This window comes from Siniperca chuatsi, linkage group LG10 (assembly GCF_020085105.1).
Source record: "Siniperca chuatsi isolate FFG_IHB_CAS linkage group LG10, ASM2008510v1, whole genome shotgun sequence".
Taxonomy (NCBI): Eukaryota; Metazoa; Chordata; class Actinopteri; order Centrarchiformes; family Sinipercidae; genus Siniperca; species Siniperca chuatsi.
The window spans coordinates 25311266-25327736 of NC_058051.1; the positions used below are offsets into that span (position 1 = coordinate 25311266).

Here is a 16471-nt window from a genome sequence, read left to right on the forward strand (position 1 = left end):
GTATTTTTAATAGTTTCTGGACAACAATGAAGCTCTGTGGCACAGAGGGAAGCTACATCAGGTTTTCTGCTGACACAGACAATATTACAAAATGACACAAAAACTACAGAATATCACCAGCCTTGTCCTTTAAGTACTTTCCCTGGTATCAAACCACTTTTTTTACCAGCCACTACATGCCAAGCAGCTTGACGACCTTTAGTTCTGTTGACATATTGTTATTTTTGTGGTGCATTTTGTGCGTCATAAACGTTTAAAATGAAATTTCTTCAAATTTCTACAAGAAAAAAATGATTTGGTTGTCATTTGTCTTTATAGATGCATTAATAACCTACCTACCACCTACATTTAATAGCATTTAAGATTTAAACTCCACCTGAGGAGCAAATCTAACTGGTGCAAACAAGCTGAAAGCACGGTGAGAGCAGTAACGTTGGGCTGGAGAGTGAAACCACAAAAGCATCCCTATGCATCCTGTTATTGTGCTGACATTTAATAGTTACATGGGAATTAAAAGAGGACATTACACTATTGCTGACATGCACTGGGGGGATCCAGGGAATTTCTTGGAGAACAACTGGTCTTTGCTAAAACTTAAGCAGTTTCTCTCACAACTCACCTGTTTACCTGCCTTTGAAATCAGCACAGGAGGACACAGACTGGAGTTTTGACAGATGCCCGCCGCAGCAGAGGAATCAGCCCTAACGAAGGCGGGGTTAAAGAAAAAACAAGGAATTTCCTGGTGAGCTACGACAACACAGGAAGGTAAAGTTTGCTCCGTTGAAATGTACGTTAAAGTTTTAAACCTCGATGGGCGAGGTTAATTTATCACAATTAAACAGAAGCTTTTAACCTTCAGCCTAACTGGTAGTCTGCAACCGTAACTTTGAACTTCGTTAGCACGTTAACCTGTAGGTAGCAGCTCAACTGTTAGCTAGCTGGCGATCGTTGTTATCTAACGTCAACTGTCAAGCTCAAGATAAAAGATATCGGCATTGTGTGAACAGTTGCTGTCATGTTCTCATTGAATATTTCGCAATTGAACGTTATTGCTACTTTATCATAGTTTTTTTTTTTTTATAGCTCCGGCTAGTGTCTGAATGTTGGGGCTAGTTATGCAACGTTAGCTAAGTGATGTAAGTTAGGGGAGTCCTGTGAGAGGAAGCGCATGTTTAGTCACCCAGAACAATTCAGTCGGGCGGAGTCTATTCTTCAGTGTTGTTATAAAGATGCGATTTTTTCCCCCTTCCGATTAATCGTTTACAACAGTGGTTCTCAAAGTGCCCCCCCTCCCCCCCCAGGGGTCCTTGACGGGGATCCACAGCAAAAAGAGGAAAATCGTTTATTTTCACTGTAATTTCACAAAATTCAATGACATAATGTATGACTAGTATGGTCATGGGTTTCATACATTTTTTGTAAAAAAAAACCCATCAAAAAGCAAAAATCCTATCAGATGGTACCTGAAAATTTTGAGAACCACCGGTTTACACTGTTAAAAGGTCCCAGAGCGCAAAGTGATGTCTTCAAATTGCTTGTTTTGTTTGACCAACTGCAATTTTACCACATGTCTAAGGTTTTCAAACTCCCAGATTCAGCCTGCTTGCTAATATCGTGTTTGAGAAGTTGGATATCTTGAGTCACAGGGGATTAAAAGGTCTGTGGGTGCCTCTTGAATAAACAGACCCTTGTTTTCAGCATCCTGAACTCTTATGTTTTGTCTCTCTCTGTGTTCAAGATGAATGTGGGCGTAGCTCACAGCGAGGTGAACCCCAACACGAGGGTGATGAACAGCAGAGGAATATGGCTCACCTACCTGCTGCTGACCGTCGTGTTGCACATCGTCCTGCTCAGCATTCCTTTCTTCACTGTGCCGCTCGTCTGGACCCTTACAAATGTCATCCATAACCTGGTCAGTTCAAATTATGTTCAAACCCAAGCAACTGGACTAAACAGAAACTGCCACAGCTAGTGAAGTGCATTTTTTCTCACAACTCCAGCAATTAGAGTTGTCAGGTTTTTGATTTGTATGAAATATATAGCAATTATATAGCATTTATTACATATATGAAACATATAGCATTTATTTTTAGGGGTGGGCAATACAATATTTACCATGCAACCATACCAACAGAGATTTTGCCATACTGTGGTATTTATCCTCTATAATATCTCTGGGTGTATTAGACCATTGTGTGCAATGTTAAAAAGCAATGAGCAGGACTGCCATATGTTAAAGGAATAGTTCAACATTTTGGGAAATATGCTTATTCGCTGTTTTCCAAGAGTTGGATGACAAGATACACTTTCACATCTGTCTGTTCAATATAAAGTTACATCAAAAGTAACACCATGATTTTTTTGTTTTTGGCTATCCTGCCTTCATCAGGGTGGCGTCTGAGGCTGTTTCCAGTTTCCTCAGACATCTAACTGATGTGGTGTGATGCAGCGTGTTTTAATTTTGATGGTTCTCAAAGTAAGAAATTGAAATATGAAGCCACAGGCAGAAGATGCTTAGCTTAGCTTAGCTTAGCTTAGCACAATGACAGGAAACGGCTAGCCTTGATCTGTTCAAAGAAATCCGCCTACCAGCACCTCTAAAGCATGTTAATTAACACATTATATCTTATTTGTTTAATCTGTACAAGACCCGAAGTGTAAAAACAATAAGTTGCGGTTTTACGTACAGGAGCAGCAACTTCCTGGAGTACTTTAGTTTAAGAGGGGCTGGTAGGCTGATTTTTTATTTATTTATTTTTTTACCTATGGACAAAGCCAGGCGAACCGTCTCCTGAGTCCAGCGCCATATTTAATGGACAGATATGACAGTGGTATTGATCTTCTCAACTTTCAGCAAGAAAGCAAACTGGCATATTTCCCAAATGTCAAACTATTCCTTTAATTTCAAATTTTTATATGATTTTTACATCAATGTGATTTGTCAGGTAACTGCGGTTAGTTATTGGTTTACAGTCTAATAATGCGTGTTTGTATTGATTACTAATGGTGGCTGATCAGGTTAATTATCAGCTAATTAACTACTTTCCTAATTAAACATGATGTGCTTGATGGTGTTATTAATGACTCCCGATGAAACTTGAAAGCTCAGCATTCTCGTTGCCCTTTAGCTTCCCTTTTTATAAGTCACATTAACATTTATCACCCATTTATTAATTTATTCACCTCTGTATGACTAGACAGCATTTTGTGGAAAAGTCAAACATTCAGTGTACAGTTTTAATAAAGTCCGTCAGACTCCTGATTGTTGATTGTATACTGTTTTGTCTTCATGCAATGTAATTATCACTTATTATTATTGCACCAGTTGTTTTGGTGCCCTACATTTTGGCCGTGATGTCCCAATAAATTTGTATTTATTAAAGGCCAAAGTGGCCTTGCACTAAAAATGACTTAATTCCAGGCCTGTGCTCTGTTCTTTGGTTTAATCGTCAAAATTTGAAAACTATTTGAATTGCTGTATTGCAATAGCTGCGTCTATAAATGATTATGTGGCAGAGTTTGGTAAATATGCTTCTCCTCAAGACAGCTAATGATCCAGCTGTACACCTGAAACTTCAGGGGATTACTTCTTTTAAAAAAGTATAAACTGGAGGGAAACTTATCTGTCTTTGTGGCTAATAGTAGTTGTGTATCTCTTCTTTGTCCTCTGCAGGTGATGTACCTGTTTCTACACACAGTGAAGGGCACTCCCTTTGAGACACCAGACCAAGGCAAAGCTCGTCTGCTCACACACTGGGAACAGATGGACTACGGTGTCCAGTTCACATCTTCGCGCAAATTCCTCACTATCTCACCAATTGTTCTGTAAGTATGTTTGCAGCTTATATTGAAAAGTCATCTGCAGTGCTGGACAGTTTGCAGGTTTTCTTTCATTAGGATGGCTAGTTGGAATGGGTCCATTTATGACTCACTGGTTCAAACTGGGAATCTTCTGGCCTTCTCTTTAGACCATCTGAGAACAATTTTAGGAAAATTGACCTGTCAAGCTTTCCGTTCTCACATGGCTCGTATGCAGTTTATAAATATAACGGTGGCAGATTTACCACTAGAAACTTTTAGTCATTTTTAAAACATGATTTCAGACAGTGGTAGACAAAAGTCAGCTTCTCATTTCTGGCCAGCCTCTTTGATTTTGTCGGCTGAAACGACAACTGCCGCTAGCATATTTTATAAGCTGTAGCTAGCTAGCTAATTAAGCTAACGTTAGCTTCATGACTTGGTTGAAAATGCTGTCTCTGGCTGACTGTTTAAAGTTGCCAGCTGACTCATTTTAAAACAAGAATCCTTTAAAGGGGTCTTAAATATGCACTTGATGGCTACATATGTGATATTGTGCTAATGCTGAATGTCCACGGAAAAATGTCAGCATCCTCACCAGTTGAAGACATTTAACTAAATAAGCTAAAGAAGATTTTTAGCCATGCTTGCGTTGTGGCTCAACGAATGGCAGTGTCGGTTCATACACCTTTTGGTCCTGACTGAAATATCTCAACAACTATTGGATCGATTGACATGAAATTTTGTACAGACATTTACAGTCCCCAGAGGATAAATCCTATTGACTTTGGTGATCCCCTGACTTTTCCTCTAGCACCACCATGAGGTTGAAATTTGTGGTTCTGAGTGAAATATCTGGACAACTATTGGCCCGCGGCCCTTTGCTGCACGTTATCCCCCCCTCTTCCTGTCTGTCTTTGGCTGCACTATCAAATAAAGGCAAAAGGTTTGTTTGTTTAAAAAAAAAAAAAATCTAGTAGCACTATGGAGCAGTTTTCCTATGAATGGGTGCCCGTTTTATTTGTCTCATGCACACACACAAGGAAGCAAATGCACGCCATGTGCATGCAGGTGACACAATACAGTCCTACCAATGGTTTCACACTATTCCACTGATCTACAGGTGGCAGTAAAGCACCAAGATATGCAGCAATGTGCCAACAAAGGCAGGAAAGAAGAAGACTGCTTGTTAGTAAACATGGATGTAATCAGTGCAGGTTTCAGATTTTTAAGAAAAATTGTCGGCTTTGCACGACATTGCAAGTGTGGTATGACGAAGGAAATGCATTCATCACGTTTGTTTGACCTCAAGGATACACACAGTGTGTTTTGGTGAGTAACACTGAATGTAAACACAACTTTTGTTTGTTTACAAGAAAACTCCACAGGGCACCTTTTAATGGCACCTTTAGTGGAACACAAACATGAGTCAACAAACAATCGGAAAAGGAAGCTGGGGTTTGGATTAAAGAGCAGCGGACCCTTGAGACGGTCCACCCAGCCAGATCAACTGGACCGTGCAACACTGCGGGTGCTGTGTGATTGCCCCGGGTGGAAAGGAAAAGCCGGGATAGGAGCCAGGTGGCCCCGTCCGGTCTGGATAAAATGGGACTCAGGCTGGCTAAGCAACGGGAAATCTGCGACTGTTTTGCCCACATCTTTGCAGAGACCTGCTCCACCAACATCCTGGATCAAGCACTCAACAGGCGGACTGAAGATAATAAGATAATAGAAGATAATAACCGGACTGAAGATAATAACCATATTATTATCTTCAGTATGTTGTTGCTGCTGTCTTGCATTCCCCCAGATGCAAATTCAAAAAATGCACTGAAGTATTTCCTGGGTGTATACGTGTATGTATATATGTAAATAACTGCATTGCATGTGTGTAGCATAAAGGTACTACTAACTTAATTTCGTTGTACAACCTTGTGTTGTATAATGATAAATAAATGACCTTGTATTTTGAAACGTTAATAGATTCAATGAACTGTCACAGAAACTGAAACAACGCTAAAACTTTACCATGCCAACCAGACGCACTGCAGGATAAAATCTCAGCCTGTGAGGTGTCACTTCTTATTTGAGACTGTGTTTGTCATGTATGTTTTTGGTGTTAAAACTCCAATATAAATGTTGATCGTGACGTGCTGATGCTACATTTACACTATTCTCCTCTCTCTGCAGGTATATTCTTGCCAGTTTCTACACAAAATACGATCCCACACATTTCCTAATCAACACGAGCTCTCTCCTTAGTGTCCTCCTCCCAAAGTTGCCTCAGTTTCATGGAGTACGGATATTTGGGATCAACAAATACTGACAGAACTGACTGAACACTGGATTTTAACCACCAATGCTGGACTTCTATTTTTTTTTGTTTCTGCTGAACGATTTTATGTTTAGAGGTTGAGGAGAAGAGAACCAGTTGGATTTGTCTTAACTGCACAGACTGTGTGGAGTAGCTGCAGTTCATGCTGCCTCTTGCAGCCTAAAAAAAAAGTAAATGCACTGCTGCTGTTTCATGAAAGTTATTTTTTTCTTTACTGACATTCCTGATGTATGTTTTTCAAAAGCCAGACACTTTGCTCTCGGCATCAAGAAAGAGCAAATTTGAACTGCACTTCTTTCAAATGTAATGTTTATTCATTATTTTTAAAATGTCATCACACTGTGTCTCAGATGTAGCTTTTCTGTTACACTGCACTGGCTGGCCGTCTGTAAAACTGTCTGGTTGTTGCCATAAATGTGAATTAATTCATTGCAAATTCATTGTTTTTCATGTTCTGACGACACTTGCACAAGTTTCCATTTTCTTTCAAGCTTTTTCAATTGATTTACTATGAAGGATTGACATGCAGCATACATGTACACACCTACAATAAACACTGCAGTCTTTGTTTAGCTATGATAACACATAATCATGTAATTTACTGTTTGATTTAAAAGCTGGATGTCTTTACCCGCTCATAAAATGAGCAGTGAGAGCTACATGGTGTGCACACATGGTTGTGGTTTTATTCCACATGGGCAAGCAGAAAAACTACATGTGTGGAGGTTTGTAAGAATCAATTGATCAAATGTGGGCCAGTTTGTTGTGTTGCTGTGGGGAACTCCAGACACTTTACATGAAGCCACCATGGTGGGGGCTGTCACAGTGTTTGCAATATGCTCATATATCCAAGGGATTCCCCCCTTCCGCATGCAGTGTGGTCACGTTTGCATTGCAGTGAGGTTTCTTGTGTTTTGGGGAAGTAATTTTTAGGAAAAGGAGCAGCATGTGAATGTGATTACACTGTTGATTATGCTGACCTGAGCCTGGGAAACATGCAAATAATACTAGCTGTATCAGCATTTACATACATGTTGTGTAATTGAGTGTAATCATTTGCAACAGTGTTTCTGGGGTGTTCCCTGCCTTCAAATGCTGAGATGATGACAGTTACATTAATGTAAAGAAGCCAGTGGTGGGATGCAGAGGGCAGTTGGGCTAAATGTCATCAGATATGGCTCACTGAAACTTTAGAGTGGGAGAGAAGGGATGAATACAAAGTTTTTTTTCTCCAACATATACTGAAAGCTAGCTGATTTAAGATAACGCTATCTCGCCTGAACAGCAAATTTGGTCATCAGCTGCAGTTTTTTCCCAGTTCTGCTTCCACTTTTAATTTAATGTGAACTCAGTAAACCTTGGTGAGAGGTGCTAGATACATGCTGTATATTTAAAACTGAGGGCATCCAGTGCACTGGACTCAGGAGAAGAGTGTGACACATGCAGCTCAAGTGTATGCAAGTCATCACTTTGTTTTAACTTTTGATTTAAATGGAAAGATAAACCAAAGGAGATGTCAGAAGTAAAGTGAAGATATGAGAAAGGTCAGAAATTTACTTTCCCACAGATGGTAGAACTTCCCTAAACTTCTTAGAAAATAAAGTCATATTTTCACAGATTTAAAGACATAACAAGAGGCCCAAATGACAGGAAAACCAAGAAAACTTACTTTGGGGACTGGGGGGGGTTTAAAAGTAAACTGCTGTTTCATTTGGGATTCTCGAAAAACAAAGATGCATTCATAACGCTGACTTTGAGTGATTCATTTCCCAAATATGCAGATTCAAAAAGTTTACTGTGGCAGTTAAAATCAAGTGCAGCTTTTTAAAGTGCTGTTAGACACAGTTCAGCCCTCTGCTGTTTGTAAAGTGGAAATTCCTCAGGTTTATGTTCATCTTCCTCCTACTGGTCATTTAATTAATAACGCAGTCTCTGTAATGCTATCTACTCTCAGATGCAAATAGTGCTTTAACAACTAGTTGATAAGTCAAATGATAGGACATTGATCAAAAGCTATATTGTTAATGGATTAAGTCATTAATCAAATATGCCCCAAATGCAAATGCAATGATTCGCTTTTAAATTGTTTTATACCACTGTACACTGGATATCTTTGGGTGTGGGGCTGTTTTTTGGAGATTGTTAGGACACAAACTATTTAAAGACATTATCTTGGACTGTGGGAACTTCTGATGTTCATTTTTCACTTTTTTTTTTTTTTTTTTACATTTTATAGACTAAATGATGATAGAAATTGGAAATAATCATTTAAGGTAACATATTTTTAAGTAAAAGTCCTGCATTGAAAATCTTACTCAAGTAGAAGTACATGAGTGTTAGCAAAATGTGCTTAAAAGTATCAAAAGTAAAAGTCATTAAGCAGCAGAATGGCCCTTGTTAGTGTGATATTTCTGGATTATACATATAATTATATACATAGTACAGATACATGACATGTGTGTAGCATTTTATGTTGTAGCTGGTCAAAATAAAGTAAGTACACTATTTTAACTACTTATATACTGTTAGGTAGTTTAATCTATTACAAATCATCATATTTTATAAAATTGATGACTATATTGTGTATGTAATACCTAGTAGCTATATCTGTCAGATAAATGTAGACTAAAAAGTACAATATTTCCCTCTGAAATGTAGTGGAGTAGAAGTAGAAAGTAGCATAACATGTAACTCAAAATTGTACTTTGGTACTTTCCACCACTGAAGAAATCTTATTTTAGTAAAGGCTAAAGCACCCAGTATGAAAAATAAAACCTAATCTTCAGATGCATCACATAATTACTCAAAGTCACATGAACATGTAATTAACATCTTGCAACCTTTTAGTGCTAATAATCGTATACAATGATGCTAATGTAGGCATGTCAGAGCTCAAATATATTTTTTTATTCAAAATACTTTGGGACACTTAAAATGAAAACAGTAAAATACAAACTAGCCTCAATCACTGGAGTTTCACCATATTTGTAACGTCAGTTTTAACAGAAAGCCCCCCCCCCAAAAAAAGAAGAGATCTGGCTTTAGTGCAAATTCAGATTACATTACTTTGCCATTTTTAATGCTGATAACAGATCTGACCACATTGTTCTGCCTGTGATTGTCAGTGTTTTTTTGTTAAAAGCCAGGACACGAGGCGGCTCTTGTGACCGAAATGACAATCCAGGCTTTTCTTAATCCAGCCTCCACAGAAAACACTCGAAGTCAGTCAGGACGTTTGCACAGGAGCCGTGGAGAGCTGTTCTCCGTCCACCTTTCTGAAAGGCAATAATAATTGTTTCTATTTTCATACATCTCCAACACTGTGCCATCTCACTCTAGTTTCATCATAGGCTTGATATCGTCTTCCTCGTCGTCTGTGTCAAAAAATTCATCCTCAAAAAAAGATCCTCCAAAGCCATATTCCTGTGCGTGGACAGACACCTCATTTGACATCAAGTGAGGTGACCCTTCAATGAAATCAGCAAACCTGTTAAAGTGATAATATCAGCAACAATATCAGTGTTATACAGTATACAAACCATGTACTGGTATTTAGGAGTACCTACATATACGCTAATATTAACAACTTAAGGGTGACATTTGGCCACACTTCAGTGAAAGACATCAGCTGTTCCTGAATATGAACTTATTGGTTAAGTATGTCAAAAATGTGTAGACACAGCTTGCTAGAGACAGTTAATCAATCGTTGTTAAAAAAATAAAATAAAAACATCAGGTTTTACCTTTTTATTAATGACTCAAATAAGTAAAATGACCTCATCTCAGCCCCCACAAGTCAGTCACACTAATGAAAATAGTATCAATAAAAATACTTTTAATTATCAAGCAATTCTTTACCAATGCATCATTTTTTAATAGTTTTTGTTTTTCGGTGACAGATTAACCCTTGCTAGCAACACTAGTCTACAAACTTACTGATGCTACTGGAAATTCAAATGTGGGATCCACAGAGGATGTTCAACACAGCGCTGGAGGATATGATAATTATTAGAAATGATTTCTATAATGATTCTTAATGTCTGAGTGATAATAAATTAATAAATAAATAAATAATGTTCACAGCACTGATGTATTGGATTAAACTGCATAGTAATATAAATGTATGATAAAGGAAATGTTCCTTGTTTGTTTCAGATTATTGTGACATCTGAATATCTGAAAAGTATATTTATTAATGTCATTAATGTTTTACTGTTTTACAACACTGAATCAAAGTAGATTTAATGTGGCTTTTTTGACAATGATCAACAGAAATAGACCCTTAATGTCAAAGTGAAAACAGATCTCTACAAAACACAAAGATTTAAATAAATTACAAATGCAAAATACTTGTTTGCATATGTATTCACTCACTTTAATAAGACACACATAAATTATTACTGGTGCAGCCATTTAGTTTTAGACGTCACACGATTCCTTAAATGGAGATCACCTGTGTGTAGTAGTCAAGGGGTTTCAATTGATTGTAGCATAAATACACCAGTACTGTACCTGGAAGGTCCAACTTTTGGTGAGTCAGTATTGTGGCAAAACCTACACCGTCTGTGGTCTCATCTTTTTCTGTTGTCAAAAAATCCACATTAAATATACTTTGATTCAATGTTATAAGGCAATAAAACATGAAAACCTCCAAGGGGGGTGAATACTTCTTATAGGCGCTATTCTCCACTGAGTTATTAGCCAGTTCCAAATGTAAATTTGCATGCAAATCAAGTCTCTCTTTTTTTTGTTAAACCAAGGCTGGGACTGAGCTTAAATCATGCGTTAAAGATATCACATGTTTTAACAAATTATGTATTTAGGAACAGAACATCACAATAGCCACCTTTTCGGGGACTTAAGCCTGGACACTGCCTTCCACGGGCTGAACTCTGGGCTGTTACAGTACTTCCTCAGCTCCTCCAATGCACGCCGAGTCTCTTCCTCCGCCTCCTTCTGATACTCCTCCTCAGTCAACAGGCGACGTGGCTCCGGCTTCCAGTGAACACACCGTCTGATTTTCCTGCACAACACAGTAAGCACTCAATAAAGAAATACAAGAAATAAATATGACTACTGGTTCTAAAAGAATATTGCTATATAACAAAGGCTGTTATATCACTGCTTTGAGCTTCAGTAGTTTTCTTGGATAAATCTAAAAAGGCACAAATAAGTAGACAACATGCAAGACTTTCCAAAGAACAAGTTACTCTTAAATTATAGTAGAGATTATCAAATCATTTTGTGCAGTATGTTCTTGGGAATAAATGTGTAACATCTTTGTTTACAACCACAGACTGATGACATAACAGGAACACAATATGAACCAGTGGATTTTCAGTTTCATATAGTACTGTACTCTTACGCCACCTTCTGTTGGAATTGTAAACACCAACCTCCATGCAACAACTGCCAGAGAGACAGGGTACTCCAGATTTTTGGAAAACAAAGCTGCCACAATGATGGCGAAGGCAACTTGCTGAATTTGAATCCCCAAATAAACCAGGAGCAGCCCAAATAGCTGCAGCGTCCACGACAAGATGTTTATGCTCTTCTCCTCCACCAGAGGACCGTAACGGTAACACACAGCAAAACTGATGAATCCCACCACTGCTACATAACCTGACAAAAACACAAATATTGACTTACACAGTGTTTAAGAAGAACTAAACCAATGCAGTGCTATGCAACACGAAGCCTGCATGAAGAATTTTCAAAATTATTTACAATCTCTGTAAAAAGTTCTGTTTTACACATACATCCTCATACATTTTATATTTTGGCCCTTGGTGATTCAAATCACAAGGCTCAAAGTGAGGCAGATGGTGTATTGTATGGATTGTAAGCATGCATACTTAAGCTTTACATACTATAGAAAACAAAGGCACTGACTCCTGATTGTGTGCCTTGACATTGTAGTCAGGTTACTAATCTGTGCTGAGAACTTGAACACTTGAACGTTCACTTAAAAAGGTAATTCATGTTAAAAGTCTTGAGTTGGCAATTATAGGGGATACTTGTCTAAAAACAGCTATTTAATATAATTATATATATATATATTATATATTAAGAGTCTTGCTTTGGTCTGATGTTTCCAATTCCAGAAAGTTTGTGTTAATGAAGGGTCTCTACCTAATGCCACGTGCCAGTGTTCTTGCAGAATTATGTTGAGGTTCCTGCAGACAAGCTGAATGGCGTACACAGAAAACGACCAGCCGCCAACAATCAACACATAAAAAGGGCTCTTCTGCGGGAACATTAAACACAAAGAGTACAATAATTAAGTATGAGACAAAAGTGACTGAAGCTATAAAATTATGGATATTTGAGGATAATTAAATACCTTACCTTTGGCAAAAGGCGTGCCAAAATGAAAAAGAGGATGATGAGAGAGGCGATCATGCCTGTGCTCATTCCGGCAGAGTAGAAGAAAACTTGACTCCTTCATGTAAGGGGGAAAAAAATTGTTAATAACATATCATAATCCAGTTAAATTCTAACAATGGAACATAAGTAATAAAAATTACCTGCTGAGAGAGTCTGCACAGACGAACAACAACACTCCAGCGAGAAATACCAAAAACAGATAGATATCAAACCCTAAAAGGAAAAAAGAACATTGTGTTTGCCATGTAACATAATGTCAATAACCTGCATATTAATTGTGTTAATTTGTTTTCCACTTACTACGGATGGGCTTGACAGTGTACTGAGTTTTGTCAGCAGGATCGATCTTGAAGCAGGTCTTCTTGCTGAACAGACTGATGTTAATAGTGGTTTCATTGTGCCGCTCACGTAGCAAGCTCTGGAACCAGCCCCAGACACTGAAGCGCTCCAGCTCCTGCAGCTCCTCCTCACCTTCCACAGTTTCCACGTTAAACACGTTTGAACTCCACACTTTGACCTGTCAGAAGTCATATTATGGACTTAATCAACTGAGGTTCGCCACAAGGAATTATTAGAATAAAATGCTGTAAATTTAATGCAGAATCTTCTATTTTTTCTTGATGTCACGGATCTCAACATACAGTATGTAAGCTTTAAAGCACATTTTCAGATTTGTTAGAAGTTGGCCCCAAGATACCGAGACTGAGGGAGAGAAAGCTGCGATAACGGCACTCTTGAACATTATCTAATTCTTTTATGATTGAGAAAGTGCATTAAATATGAACTTAAACAGTTCTGGATTTGGCACTATTCATGTAACTTACCTGAATTCTTGTCCATGTTTGCCTCCAGGTTGGCAAGATGGAGTTCTTGTAACAGAACCTGTTGGACCCTGACATGGCATACTCCTGTCCATCCCGGAGATCAGTTACTGGATGTTTGCTACCTGAGTGTGAGTAGAGGCATGTATGTAATACGAAGACTGCATCACATATAAGTTGGCCTGTTTACTGTAAGAGAAACCTGTGACATGAACAACAAATTTAAAAGATGTCCGTTGTCTTGAAAGGCATTCACTCAAGTCAAGTATTTGAAGGATAACATTGGCGTTATTGTATATTATTTGTTCAATAAATCCCATGAAAAGACCAAAACTAACAACACTGCATTAAGTCCATCCCTCAATACCTCCTGACTTCCCTTCCCTGTCTGTGGCACTCATGCCTGTTCGTTTCTACTGAAGATGGAAATCTTTAAATTGGCGCCCGAGATATACAGTATAGTTTCATTTTTAAAAAGGCTCAGTAATTTCTTAAAACAGCTGCACAGTAGTTTTAAGCAAACATTATTTAACCATTAGTAAATAGTGTATTTGTTGAGGAAAATTTTCAGTTGCAACCTAATACACATTAGGCACTCTAGAGAGTATTTACGCCTGCATTGTATGTCTGTATTGTTTTATATTTCCTTGTACATAATAGCTGAATGTCTGTTTATATTTCTGTATGTACATTTACTTATCATAACATTTATTTACATGTTTATTAAACAGGGAACATACAAATGAACATTGTTACATACAGATAAGCCTTGCAACAGATGTAAGATTTGCAGCCCCCGTGCCTTGTTAGGCTTTTAAATCCAAGTTAAAACAGCCAACAGTTTGTTTTCTAACTGCACATAAGTACACAATCTACTTGGATATTAAAATTTTGGCCTAGTTTGTGTCTGACACTGACACAAAGTGTGGCCTCAAAACGTTACAGCTGAGTCGATTCATCACCTCTCTGACAGTCCCAACAAAATACTACATTATAAGCTTGAACGACTACATAAATTAACTTTACACCCTGATTGTTTCCTTCACACTGAGCTTCGTGGATATTAAACAGGTGTCTGTTTAGTGACGCCCTGGTTTTATAATTTTGCTAGGTATCTTAAGAATAACATGAGTGCTCAGCAAAGCTACAACAGCAAAATAAATGATAAAATTTAATAATATTTCTCCCTTATACGGAGACAGACTCAGAGAACAGCCAACGGTGACCAGGCTACCAGAGTAAGTGACACAAAGGCTGAGCATCAAGTAACTTCTTTACAGTTTCAAAGACCAAACACAAGCTAACTTGAGTTAGCCCTGAGCAATGATACTTGTTTACAATACGTAACATATTAATTAAGGTCTCTGTTATTGCTGCGTAACGCTGCTTCTTACCCGTATCCTGGTGTGAGGTTTGAGGTAAACAGGTAAGCAGCACCATGAGAACCATGAATTTAACGCTTGTAGAGAAGAAACCGTTTAAGATTTTCATGCATCCCGCCATGATGATAGCACCATATCCCTGCTCTTGTGTTTGGCCCCGCCCCTTCCTCCTCCGACTGCTCGGTTGAGTTACAGGCTGTCCAGCCAATCACGAACTCACACTGGATGTCGTCATCGGCAGTGCGCGTTCAACGTCTCTGCAAGTGAACTTTACACTATGTCAGTGCTAAATCATAAGATATTTGACTTATATTGCACTAATGTAAATACTGAAACGTTGTTTTAATTGTTCCTTTTATACGTGACCCCCAGAGAACAGCCCATTTACCTATTTGTGGGACTTTTACCTTTGAAATCAGAATCAGCTTTAATGGCCAAGTCTGTGCACACATACATGGGATTTGACTCTGGTTGCTCGTTGCTCTCAATGTACTTACACACAGTTCCACGAACAATTTACAGGAAGATATAAATAGACATACACCTCGAAACAAGGACAGTAAAGCTGAACAAAGATAGGTAAAAAAATAAACATAGAACTATTATGTTCATACAAGAGGGTGAAAAAATAGGTGTTTATAAATATATATAAAATCAACAATGAACAACAACATACAGTGTCTATATACAAGTCTAACTGTTTCTGTAAATTGTAAACAGGAATATGATGGGTGCAGAGTGCTGGAATAAATATTGAATGATTAATGTAATAGATTACTTTATATTATATATAAATGAAGTAGGTGGATATGTACAGTATATGGATGTATACATGTCTATATACAGTATATACAGCATGCAGGATTTATATTTGACAGTGATGGATGATATGTACATGTTAAAAACAGTGTGTATTTCAAGCTGTAAAATATATCATTTATAATTTGTCGGTACAGTGGATGTTTTGGTGTTGCAGGGTTATTGCACAGGGATTGTTTTTTGACACTACATGGCTGATTTAACTGTTCCTCAGAGTAATGGAAAGAAACTGTCCTTGTGTCTGGTTGTTTTGGCGTACAGTGCTCTGTAGCGCCTGCCAGAGGGGAGAAGTTGGAACAGGTTGTGACCAGAGTGTGATGGATCTGCAGTGAAGTTTCCTGCCTGTTTCCTGACTCTGGACATGTATAAGTCCTGAATGGGGGGCAGGTCTGCACCAATGATTCTTTTCTGCTCTCCTGACCGTCCGTTGTGGTCTGTTCCTGTCCTGTTTGGTGGCCGATCCAAACCAGACAGTGATGGATGTGCAGAGAACAGACTGGATGATTGCAGAGTAGAACTGGATCAGCAGCTCCTGAGGTAGGTTGACCTTCCTCTGCTGGGCCTTTTTGATGATTGTGTCAATGTTGGACGCCCACTTTAGGTCCTGGGAGCGTGTGGATCCCAGAAACCTAAAGGTTTCCACAGCAGACACTCTGCTGTTGAGTACGGTGATGGGGGGCTCCTCCTGAAGTCCACTGTCATCTCCACAGTTTTGAGCATGTACAAAATGGTAAAGCAGAGCAGCAGCTACCATTCAGGACACTAAGGTCCTTTGTACTATTTCTGGGAATTTGGGGAGCCTTAATGACATGAAGGAGTTACATTATACAATTACACACATGTTACTCATTAAAGCAGAATTTCTTTTCAAGAAAAATAACATTTGATGTTTTTAAATAAAAAGGATTTATATGCTCCACCACAAATAC

The 16471-nt window shown here is 38.4% G+C and overlaps 2 protein-coding genes across 7 annotated transcripts; one reads left to right on the forward strand and one right to left on the reverse strand.

Moving 5' to 3' along the window:
- The first annotated feature begins 626 nt into the window (after positions 1-626).
- Positions 627-7884, forward strand: ormdl2 (ORMDL sphingolipid biosynthesis regulator 2). Of its 2 annotated transcripts, none has more exons than XM_044212641.1 (4): positions 627-765; positions 1739-1912; positions 3674-3825; positions 5989-7884. In XM_044212641.1, exons 2-4 carry the CDS (start codon positions 1739-1741, stop codon positions 6122-6124), a joined length of 462 nt encoding a protein of 153 aa, XP_044068576.1. In that variant the 5' UTR covers positions 627-765; the 3' UTR covers positions 6125-7884. The 2 variants fall into 2 exon arrangements, with proteins under 2 accessions (XP_044068576.1, XP_044068577.1); XM_044212642.1 differs by having other exon boundaries at positions 763-787.
- A 1134-nt stretch (positions 7885-9018) lies between these two features.
- Positions 9019-14898, reverse strand: nemp1 (nuclear envelope integral membrane protein 1). Of its 5 annotated transcripts, none has more exons than XR_006379678.1 (10): positions 14736-14898; positions 13345-13466; positions 12821-13037; positions 12661-12733; positions 12482-12575; positions 12266-12380; positions 11530-11755; positions 10980-11156; positions 10646-10714; positions 9476-9600 (listed from the first exon to the last, which is right to left on the reverse strand). XR_006379678.1 is itself a non-coding variant. In XM_044212639.1 (9 exons), exons 1-9 carry the CDS (start codon positions 14842-14844, stop codon positions 9576-9578), a joined length of 1158 nt encoding a protein of 385 aa, XP_044068574.1. In that variant the 5' UTR covers positions 14845-14898; the 3' UTR covers positions 9019-9575. The 5 variants fall into 5 exon arrangements, 3 of the variants coding, with proteins under 3 accessions (XP_044068574.1, XP_044068573.1, XP_044068575.1); XR_006379677.1 differs by having other exon boundaries at positions 9484-9620; XM_044212639.1 differs by lacking the exon at positions 10646-10714 and having other exon boundaries at positions 9019-9600.
- Between the last annotated feature and the right edge of the window lie 1573 nt (positions 14899-16471).